This window comes from Narcine bancroftii, chromosome 1 (genome assembly GCF_036971445.1).
Source record: "Narcine bancroftii isolate sNarBan1 chromosome 1, sNarBan1.hap1, whole genome shotgun sequence".
Classification (NCBI taxonomy): Eukaryota; Metazoa; Chordata; class Chondrichthyes; order Torpediniformes; family Narcinidae; genus Narcine; species Narcine bancroftii.
In genome coordinates, this window is record NC_091469.1 from 482,628,096 (window position 1) to 482,640,242 (window position 12,147).

At 41.8% G+C, this 12,147-nt stretch overlaps 1 protein-coding gene across 2 annotated transcripts in view; it reads right to left on the minus strand.

The window, feature by feature from the left end:
* LOC138751929 (zinc finger and BTB domain-containing protein 47-like) overlaps window positions 1-12,147 on the minus strand; it is a 293,546-nt gene that overhangs the window by 27,427 nt on the left and 253,972 nt on the right. For both annotated transcript variants that reach the window (XM_069914918.1, XM_069914917.1), the window contains exons 3-4: window positions 10,585-10,732; window positions 1,078-1,193 (exon numbers count right to left, since the gene is read on the minus strand). In XM_069914918.1, the coding sequence (XP_069771019.1) occupies window positions 1,078-1,193; window positions 10,585-10,732 (264 nt within the window). The remainder of the gene's footprint in view (window positions 1-1,077; window positions 1,194-10,584; window positions 10,733-12,147) is intronic.

Here is a 12,147-nt window from a genome sequence, read left to right on the forward strand (position 1 = left end):
ATTATAGGGGTACATTTTGAAAGGAACACCTGAAGATAACCGTTCAAAAATGTACTGGGGGGGGTGTAGGTTAATTAGGAGTAAATTGGGCGACACAGACTCATGGGCCGAAATGGCCTGTTACCGTGTTGTATGTCTAAATTAGGGGTCCCCAAACTTTTTAGACCATTGACTCCTTCATGGAATCCTTGATGCCTCACAGACCTCCAGACATGTAGAAAAGTAAGTAAAAAAGTAAATAAATAAATAGACGTTCAGTTTTCATATGCATCAGTGTGGGAAACTGCATGCAATATGCATGGTATCCGGGCCTCCCAGCAACAACCCAAAACTTTGTTACAACACTCCAATCACTAAGTTTACAAATCTGTAAATTAAGCAAACAAGTGATTACAATAACTTGGCTTCTAGTCAGGAAGATGCCAAATGGAGCTGGGTCCAAGTCTTCAGCATTCACAACATTGGGTATGGAGGCGTCCGTGTCGAAGAAGTCGCCTCAGGATGGTGGTGGGGGAGCTTGGGCTCCGAGCCAGGAGCGGGGACCTCGGGCTCCCAGAAGGAACAGGGACCTTGGGCTCCCAGCAGGAGTGGGGAACTTGGGCTCTACAATTCTTTCGATCCCCTGGCATCTTATGACCCTTTGGTTAGTCACATTGACCCCAGGGGTCGATATCGACCACTTTGGAGACTCCTAGTCTAAATTTAAAAAAGGGAGAAATTCTTCAGTGATAGACATTAAAAGTCAACTGTGTACTGCCTGTAAAATCCCCAACTCCTTCACCTCACTGCATTGCCCTTTAAGTCCAGGTCAGTGAGTGGTACCGTAATAGGATCCTGATGACAGTGTTTACACATCCATGTCACCAGTCACAAATATTGGTACTATCTAAATATTTGAAAAATTGAAGAGGAAAATTAAATATCAATGAAAATTGCCACTTGAGACTTATATGGGAACAATCTATTGAGAGAAATCTTAAAACAGATGAGCAAGTTGGACACACTCTGATGGAGAAAATATACGTTGTGCAGATCAGCAGAGGGTTTTCAGAGTCAATTTATCAATATGACATTTACCTCACATTTAAAAGGTTTCTCTCCCGAATGCTGCAGAGAGTGGACCTTTAGTGACATGCTGCGTTTAAATGACTTCCCACAAGTCTCACAGGTGAATGGCATATCTTTTGTGTGAGCTGGAAAAGAAAGAAAAAAGAAAGAATAACAGGAACGAAGCAATCAGGAAAATAAAATGAAACATGAACTTCTATGGCAGTTTTCAGTTCTGAGACACCATGACTAATCGAGAACTTTTCAAAGTGTACCACAATGGCACCAAGTTCAAGTTTATTGTCATCTCACTGTACACATACAACCTAACAAAACAGCATTTCTCCACACCACACACAGCACATGACAATCACATATATACATAAAGATGTACTGTAATTTGAAATAAATAGAAATATAAAAATGTTGGAATGATTTATTCAGTGGCAGGATACTATTCATCAATCTTACACCCTGCGGGAAGCTTGGCAGTCCTGATTTTGATGCTCCTGTTCCCCTTTCCTAAATGGCAATGGGTCAAAGAAACTGCGTGCTGGATAGAAAGAGTGCTCAATAATTTTTTGAGCCCTCTTTAAGCAACGCTCCCTGGTGAATGTTGCCACATTCACAACATTTGGAAAGAACGAATTGATCTTTACACTGTTTATTCCACATTTGGCACAGACTAGAAGGGCCTATTTCTGCCCTGTAGTATTCGATGGTTCTGGTATTCTCTTCCTATATCTTTCTTCACCCCACGCTTCCACCTTCTTCCAGTCACTTTCCCGACTGTTGATCCACTTCTTGTCCAACCTGACAAGCTTCATAGAGCAGCGGGGAGAATTTTTGCTCCAACGTCTGGTGCCGAGCTCCTGTACCAACTGGTCAGAGCATCAGAGGCAAAACTAATCAGGTGATTTTAATAGAAAATGCTTCTTCTCGATATCAATTTATTCTGCCAGCAATGCAAGAAACACCAACCTCAAGAATGGATACAAATTATCCAAACAAGGGATAGATGGACAGAGCCCCAACAACATTCAAAAGTTCACACTTCATTCTTTCAAAGTCCAATTCATTTTTAGTTTAAGCATAGTCTTTCCTATTCCAAGTACAGTTAAAAAAAAAACCTGGTATCTGGTACATAGAGGGATTGGTAGATGCCAGATAAGTTAATTTTCTGGTTGCTTGAGAATGCATGTTGTGTGATTGGTGAACTAATGACAAGGTAAACCTGTATTCTTTTTCACCTATTTATTTGCCAGTTGCTTGAGGCTACTGATAGCTTGAATTGCATCTCCATGCTTTGCATCTGGTGTGATATTCCCATGCCAGCAGCTCCTGAATGAGGCCCTCCCTGTTGCACGTCCACATGCTTTCATCCATGGCCATCATTTGGTCTTCTCCAAGGCTCAGAGCAGGTGCGTTTGAAACTAAACTGTGAATACATGCACCAAATTGAAAGCTATCTCCACAGTGATCATTGCTTGCCCCTGGTCCCTTAATTCTCAGATCTCAAGGGCTTGAATTAAGATTTGCCAACACCTGGATACATTTGGTATCTGTGTTACAGAGCTCAATTATAAACATCGGTCAGAATATTCTGGAAATCAAGGACAACAACTGATCTTGAGTGAATATAGATCTTAAAGAAATTAGTCTTAATTTTAAAAAAATGTCCTGGAGAAAGGAAAAGAACTAAATGGTGATAGATTTTGTCACCCTGCCCCCTGGTGGTATGTATCAAAGTATAGAATATAGGACCTGGGAGGTGATGTTGAGACTGTTCAAGGCATCAGTGGAGTAAAACACTTTTATTCTTCTCAAATCTTCCTGCAATAAAGACCATTCGTCTTCAGAAATTGCCAGAACACCCAGATGCTTTTGAATATGAACATTACCAAATCTTTCACTATTTTTAAAAAAAATTCAGCTTTTGTATTTTTCTTCCGAAGTGGATAGCCTCACATTTTCCCTCATATAAAATTTATACATATAGCACAGTAACAGGCCCCTCCGGCCCATGAACCCATGCCACCCAATTGACCTACAAACCAGAATGTTTTGAAGGGTGGGAGGAAACCAGAGCGTCTGAAGGAATCCCATGGAATCACAGGGAGAATGCACAAACTCCTTACAGACAGTACCGGATTCAAAGCCTGGTGGCTGGCGCTGAGACAGTGTGGCATTAAATGCTACGCTAACTGTGCCTCAAACATTACACAGTAAGTGCCATAAGGTTATCCAACCATTTAGTTTCCATGAATCCCTTGTAGCCTCTTTGCATCCTCATTAATACTCACTTTCCACATAGTTTTGTGCGTCATTAACCAAGTAAATTTTGTTTGTTAAGACAAATAGCTGGGTGTAGATTGAATTGTTGGGACACAAGCATCAAAATCCTGCTATACTGCACTAGTCACAGCACATCCACATGAGATCAACTCATCGACGGAATAGCCAGTTCTCAATCTTGGCTGGAGATGCACAGACATGGGGCAAGCATACAAACTCCTCACAGACAGCACCAGATTTGAAACTGGCTCATAGCCGCTGTAAATGAGGTGCTAACTGCGACGCCAAGTGTGTTGCCCTTGTTAAGCTGCACCACCCTTAGTGAAGATTAGTTAAATACAATCTTCCATTCACCAATCCCTAACATGTAGTGAAGATGGCAGCCTTTTCTGTTCTAGATTCCAGCATTTCCCTGACTTACAGATTATTAGGCTAATAGGCTGGTAATTCCTCCTGCTCTCTCTTGTAAGTTGCATGGAAAGACCCCTCTTGGAGGTTTCCATCCATGTTTCACACTATTCATAGAACATTACAGCACAGAAACAGGCCTTGTATCTGATGCACCAAATTTTTCTTCAATGTGAGAGGTCCTGGAGTTTTCTAGCTTCCCGGATGTCCATGCCTGCACCAGGTATGCTGAGCTGCAGCTTCTCAGGGACCATGTTAGGGAACTGTAGCTGCAGCTCGACGACCTTACCCTGGTCAGAGAGAGTGAGGAAGTCATGGACAAGAGTTTACAGCCAGGTGGTCACACCAGGGCGACGGGAGGAGGATAAGTGGGTTACAGTTAGGAGAGGGAAGGGGAAGAGTAAGGTACAAGAGAGGATCCCTGTAACTGTAACCCTCAATAATAGGTACTCCTCCTTAAGTACTGTTGGGGGAGGGACAGCCAAGCTGGGGAAAGCATCAGTGTCTGTACCTCTGGCACGAGGTTGGCCTCTGTAGCTCAGAAGGGTAGGGAAAGAAAGAGGAGAGCAGTAGTAATAGGAGATTCAATAGGAGGACAGATAGGGGAACTGGATGGTGGTTTGCCTCCCTGGTGCCAGGGTTTAGATGTAGCTTCCCATGTCCAAGACATCCTAAGGTGGGAGGGAAATGAGCCAGAGGTTGTGGTACATGTTGGTACCAAAAACATTGGGAGAAAGAGTGTAGAGGTCCAAGAAAATGAGTATAGGGAATTAGGTAGGAAGCTAAAAAGGACCGCAAAGGGAGTAATCTCTGGATTGCTGCCTGTGCCATACAACAGTGAGGGCAGGAATACTATAAGGTGGAGAATGAAGGTGTGGAGCAAGGGGCAGATTTTCGAGTTTTTGGATCACTGGGACCTTTTCTGGGGGAGGTGGGACCTGTACCGAACGGATGGTTTGTATCTGAATCCCAGAGGGACCAGGATCCTGGTGGGGGCATTTGCTAGGACTACTAAGGAGGCTTTAACCTCGAATGGTTGGGGGAAGGAAACCATATAAAGGAGAACAGCAAGAAAAGGGTTAGATTGCAAAAAGAGAAGGTTTGTAAGCAAAGTTTGGGGATGGATAGACTGGTGATTGAGAAGGAAAATGATCAGTACATTAATGGACAGGAGATGATGGAAAGAAATAATAGAGTTGACTGTAAAGAGAGAGAAAGATGTGTGAAATCTCTGAAATGCATTTACTTTAATTCTGGGAGTATGGATTGAAGGTATGGATACATACTTGGCAGAATGACGTGGTAGCAATTAATGAGACTTGGTTGCAGAAGGTTTGTGACTGGCAGCTAAATATTCCTGGATTTCGCTGCTTTATGTGTGAAAGAATTGGAGGGGCAAGAGGGGGTGCATTGCTGTAGCATTGCTTGTCAGGGAAAACATTACAGCAGTGCTTAGGTGAGATAGATTGGATGACTCGTCAAGATAGGCGGTATGAATGTTATTGAGAAATGGGAAAAGAGAAGTTACACTTATTGGGGTGTATTATAGACCACCTAGTGGGGAGTGAGAAATAGAGGAGCAAATTTGTAAAGAAATAGCAGATATTGTAATAAGTACAGGGTTGTATTAGTGGGGGAATTTTAATCTTCCTAATATAGATTGGGAAACACATTCTGTGAAAGGGCTGGATGGATTATAATTTGTAAAATGTCTGCAGGATAGTTTTTTGCAGAAATATGTTGAGGTACTGACTAGAGAAGGGGCAGTGTTGGATCTACTGTTGGGGAACGAGATAGGGCAGGTGACAGTGCTATGTGTTGGGGAGCACTTTGGATCCAGTGATCATGGTACCATTAGTTTCAATATAATTATGGAAAGGGATAGATCTGGTCCAAAGATTGAGGTTTTTGAGTGGGGGAAAGCCAGATTTGAAGAGATGAGAAAGGATTTGTGAAGAGTAGATTGGGATAATTTGTTTTATGGGAAGGTTGTAAAGGAGAATTGGAGGTCTTTTAAAAGTGAGATTTTGAGGGTAAGGAGCCAAACACTCAAGAGAGCCATGGTTTTCAAGGGAGATTGGAAAGCTGGTTTGAATAAAAAGAGAAGCCTACATTAAATATAAGGAACAAGATGTTAACAAGATGCTTGGAAAATACATTGACTGTAAAAAGAATCTTAAGAAAGAAATTAGGATAAGTGAAAAGAAGGTACGAGGTGGCTGTAGCAAACAGAGTGAAAATAAATCCAAAGGATTTTTACAAATATGTAAATAGCAAAAGGAGAGTGAAGGATAAAATTGGACCTTTAGAGAATCAGAGCAGTCAAATATGTGTGGAGCCAAATGAGATGGGGGAGATATTGAACATGTTCTTTTCTTCGATTTTCACTAGGGAGAAGGATATTGAATAGTGCAGGATAAGGGAAGCAAAAAGGGTAATTATGGAAAGTATAGGGATCAGGAATGATGGCATATTGGAGCTTTTGAAGCATATAAAGGTGGATAAGACTCCAGGTCCCGATGGGATTTTCTCCAAGACCTTGAGGGAAGTCAGGGAAGAAATAGCAGAGGTTCTGACAGTGATTTTTCAAAAATTAACTGGAGAGGGGCATAATGCCGAAGGATTGGCGTATCGCACACGTGGAACCCTTTTCCTTAAAAAGGGTTCAAGGAGTAAACCTGGCAATTATAGGCCTGTACGTTTGTCGTTGGTGGTCGGTAAGCTAATGGAAAGTATTCTTAGAGATAATATATATCAGTATCGAGAGAGACAGGGTCTGAACAGGAATATTCAACATGGGTTTGTGCGTGGAAGGTCATGTTTGACCAATCTTGTTGAATTTTTTGAGGAGATGACTAGGAATGTTGATGAGGGTAGAGCAGTAGATGTAGTCTATATGGATTTCAGTAAGGCCTTTGATAAGGTTCCACGTGGAAGGTTGGTAAGGAAGGTTCAGACGCGAGGCTTTAATTTTGGGATAGTCAAATGGATTCAACAGTGGCTACACGGTAGATGCCAGAGAGTCATTGCGGATAACTGTCTGTCAGGATGGAGGCCGGTAACTAATGGTGTGCCTCAGGGATTGGTATTGGGTTTGTCATTTACATTAATGATTTGGATGATGGAGTGGTAAACTGGATTAGTAAATATGCGGATGATACAAAGATAGGTGGAGAAGTGGATGGTGAAGAAGTTTTTCAGAGATTGCATAAGGATTTGGACTGCTTATAAGAATGGGCTGAAAGATGGCAGATGGAGTTTAATACCAATAAGTGTGAAGTCTTCATTTTGGAAAAAATAATCAAAACAGGACATATGCAGTAAATAGGAGGGCACTGAAGAATCCAGAAGAACAGAAAGATCTTGGAATAACGGTTCATCGTTCTTTGAAAGTGAAATCTCGTGGATAGAGTAGTGAAGAAAGCTTTTGATATGTTGCCCTTTATAAATCAAAGCATAAATATAGGGAGTTGGGAAGTGATGTTAATACTATTCAATCCATTAGTGAGACCAAATTTAGAATACTGTGCACAGTTCTGATCACCAAATTATAGGAAAGATACAAGGTAGAGAGGATTGTGACAGATTATATGGTGTTTGTTTTGTATATAGATGTTTTTGGGAGATAAACTGGGGTAGGTTTGTTAGTGTAGGTCACATACAAACACTTTAAAACAGATCTTATTTAAAATACTGGAGCTCTGGTAATGCTAGACATATCGGCCCAAGAGCCCTTGCAAAAGCTTTGGAGAGTGCCCAAGAGACTTGGATTGCTGTTTACAAAAAGGCAACAGATGAAAAAACTTGTCAGAGCCGCGTACTGTATGGAGTGGAACTTGCTGTTTTAGGAGGGTCATGTGGTTTTACAAGCAGAGAATCAAACAGGTTTTTTCTCTCTCATAGAGAGAGAGATCAGTTCTACAGTTTTACAGTCAGCAGCAGCAGTTGGGACTGGAACAGGACAAGCTGGTAAGCTTGTGGAAAACCCCATTTGGAAGATGAGTTGTGAGATGAGATGAGTCCAGCTTGGTCAACGCCCTTGTGGTTCATGCAAGAGGAGAGGACTGGCTGTCTAATGTTTCACTTGAAATAAGGGAAACAAAAAGGAACTCTGTGGTGACCTGAAAGAAAGAGGTTATCATTTGGAGAACCCTGAGGGGGCAAGATTCTTCGGCAAGACACTGCAGTTGTGGGGGTCCAGCGAACAACAAATCTCTCTCTGAAAACTGACAAGAACCTTCCTGAGTAGTAACCATTTACCTTTCAAGCTCCAAAGCCTGGTGAACTTTATAAATGTTAAATTCTGTGCACAGTATAAGAATTGCCTGCAACCAATGAACTTGGAGGAGTGAGATTGGACTGTGAATCAAAGAACTTTTCTGGTATCTTTTCAGAATCTTACACACATTACATACATGTGTGCTTAGAAGGGGGTTAAGTTAGATTAGTTAAGTCAATAGTGAGTGATAAGTTAAAGTGTGATTCTGTTTTCATGTTTAAAGATAATTGTTAAAGTAACCATTGTCTTGTGAATGTCTATTGCTGCTGGGTTTTGGGGTCCTCTGGGCTTGTAACAGGGTGCATAGAAGATTTACTAAACTGTTGCCTGGATTTCAGAATCTAGATTACAAAGAAAGATTGATTAGATTGGGTCTTTATTCATTGGCGCGTAGAAGGTTGAGGTGGGTATTTAAAATTATGAGAGGGATGGATAGAGTAGATGTGAATAGGCTCTTTCCCTTGAGGGTAGGTGAGATTCAAACAAGAGGTCACGAGTTGAGAGTTAGGGGGCAAAGTTTAGAAGTAATATAAGAGGAAGCTTCTTCACTCAGAGAGTGGAACCCGAGTGGAATGACTTTCCGGAAGAGGTGGTCGCAGCAAAGCCAATCTTTCCTTTAAGGAAAAGTTGGATAGGTATATGGATGAGAGGGGATTGGAGGGTTATGGACAAAGTGCAGGTAGGTGGGACTAGAGGAGATCACATATAGTTTCAGATTAGAGGGGCTGACAGGACTGTTTCCGTACTTTAATTATTTTATGTTAGAATTGAGCCTTCATTCATCACTTCAGCTGTGAAGAAATTCCCTCCAATGTTTCCCCTACATTTCTCTCCTTCACCCTTAACCAATTTCCTTTGGTTTGTATCTCACCTAGCCTTAGTGGAAAAAGCCTACTTGCATTTATTCTGTCTATACCCCCTCATCATTTTAAATACCTCTATCAAATCTCCCCTCTTTCTTCTACACTCCAGGGAATAAAGTCCTAACCTGTTTCACCTTTCCCTGTAACTCAGTTCCTCAAGTCCCAGCAACATGCTAGTAAATCTTCTCTGCATTCTTTCAATCTTATTGGCTTCTTTCCTGTACTAAGGTGACCAAAATTGCATACAATGCTCCAAATTTGGCTTCACCAATGTCTTATACAACTTCACCATGACATCGCAACTCCTGTACTATACGGTGATGTAAGAAGACCAATATCCTAAAATCTCATTACCATTGCTGACAAAATCCTGAAATTCCTTACCTAAAGAGAACCATGTGTGCAAACCAGAAGGTTTGCAGCCAATTAAAGTTTCATCAACAACATCAGAGCAAAATGTCCAAAGACATGTCACTGGGGAGATATCCAACAGTCTGATACCAAATCTCACAAGGAAGATGACCAAATGCTGGTCTGAATGGTATATTGAAGCAGCAGCTCAAAGAAGGTTGAAAGATTACAGGGATTAATTCCGGATCTTGTAAAAGGCATGAATGCAAGGGAGCAGTAATTTTTTTTGAGGGATGTCGAGACAAAGGAACTGAGAGAGTGCCAGGATCTCAGGCCCTAAGCCTGAGGCAGTTTTAGACTAAGGGAGGGACAAGGCTTATGGAGGAAAATAAGTTTAACAAATTTTAAAATTGAGAATGTTGCATAATTGGGAGACAATATTGGTCAGCAAGCACAGGACAACAGGTGGGCATTACAAATTACACTAGAGGGCAGCAAAACCTGAAGTTTATGGAGGGCGGAACAGGGGAGGCTGGCCAGTGAGGAGTCAGAGCAAGAGGGATCAGGGACAGATTTGAAGATTTCAGCAGATGGAACATTCCTTCAGTATAAAACAATCTGCAGGAGGAACTCAGCAGGTCGAGCAGCATCAGTAGGAGGAAAAGAATGGCTGATGTTTTGGGTCAGAAGCCTGCATCAAAGCTGAGAGTTCAGAGGAGAGATCAGGGGCCCTCAGGAGAGATCAGGGAGGGGTGAAGGATGATGGACAGGTAAAGTAGGAAGGCATCAACTGGCGAGTGCCAAAGGGAGAGAAAAGCGAGAGGGAAAAAATGAGGGTTTGGTGGAAGATGAGTTACATAAGTTGGAGACAAAAGCTACTTATGCTAGAATCAAACAAGCAAAGGAGGTGATAGTGGTGATAGAATAGAAATTTAGAGGAGAGGTGAAGGACAGATGGGATCAGTACATACCTGAAGATACATTCAGCTAGGACTATACCACAAAATGCTCTTCCTAAACAGATCCACATTTTAAAATAATTTAATTTCGACAAACAGCATGGCAACAAGTCCTTCGGGCTCACGAGTCCATGCTGCCCAAATACCCCAATTAACATATGACCTTGGCATGTTTTGAAGGATGGGAGGAAACTGGAGCACCAGGAGGAAACTGGAGCACCAGGAGGAAACCCACACAGACATGAGAGCATACAAACTCCTCACAGATAGCACCCGAATTGAACCAGGGACGTTTTGATAACAATCCACTGCTGCAAAAGAATCACTACAGACAAATTCTTTTCCATATGGCACATGACTGTCAATAACTTGATGCACTTACCAACCATGTGTTTTCTGACATGGGCCATTGTGTAAAATTTCTTTTCACAGATTTCACACGCAAATTTTTTCTCTGCATAACCATGGACTATTTTATTGTGTTCGTGAAGGGACCAGAGCTTCTTAAATGCCTTCCCGCAGGTGACACACTGAAATATAAAAAATGATCATTTGTTTAAAAAATAAAATGACTACTTATGCTGTTTAGTTTTGGCAAAAAGTAACACTTTGGCCATATAATTTTCAATGACAATTCCATCGTTGCGGAGTTAAAGTGCCTATGTTGTACATATTTTAGCTTTGATAATAAGATATACAGAAGAGGAAAATGGCAAAGTTATTAATGCAGAAGCACTGGAATCTGTAAACCAGTGGTTCTCAACCTTTTTCTTTCCACTCACATCCCACTTTAAGTATTCCCTATGCCATTGGTGCTCTGTGATTAGTAAGGGATTGCTTAAGGTGGGATGTGGGTGGGTTGGGAAGGTTGAGAATCACTGCTCTAGATCCGATTGTTACTGAAATATTTTGCTTGAGAAAAATGGTCATTGGCCCATTTTCTTTGGAGTTCTGAAACCGTGCACATAGCGAGTCAATTAGGGACAATTAAAACAGTAGTTTTCAAATTTTTTCTTTCCACCCACATCCCTTACTAATCACAGAGCACCTATGGCAAAGGGAATATTTAAATTGGGACGTGAGTGTTAAGAAAAAGGTTGAGAATCACTGCTATAAAACATTCATCATCTTTTTGACAAGGAATTCACACATCACAGATGGACAATATGAACAAATTATTCAGTGGAGCACACGACATAGGAGGAGAAATAGGCCATTCAGCCCATCGAGTCTGTCCATCATTTAATCATGAGCTAATCCATTTTCCCCACTCAGCACAACTGCCTGGCCTTCTCTCCATAACCGATGCCCTGCTAATCACGAATCTATCAATCTCTGCCTTAAATACACCCAATGGCTCAGCCTCCACAACTGCCTGTGGTAACAAATTCTACAGATTCACCACCCTTTGGAAATTCCTCCGCATCTCTGTTCTCAGTGGGCATCCTTCAATCTTGAAGTTGTGCCCTCTTGTTCTAGAGTCTCCCTCCATGGGAGACAACATTTCTACGTCTACTCTGTTCATGCCTTTCAATATTTGAAAGGCTTCGATGAGATTACCCCTTGATTCTCCAACACGTAGAGGTCAAGAGCTGTCAAATGCTCCTCATACGATAACCTTTTCATTCCCGGAATCATCCTTGAGAACCTCCTCTCCAACGTCAGCGCATCCTTTCTGAAATGAGGGCTCAACATTGGTCACAATACTCCACATGCAGTATCAATCACCAGTGCCTTATAAAGCCTCAAGATCACATCCAATTAGAGCTGAATTTCCAGTGCTCTTCATTCTTTCCAGAGAAGGTAACAGACTATATCCTTCAGTTCCTCTTCCACTACCCCTCACCACCTCAGCACTCAACTTCCTCCCAAACAATAACTGAGCTCTCATTTCCATTGTTTCACCTCAGCTGTCACTGTGGAAAAGGAGGCATGTGTCAGGAGA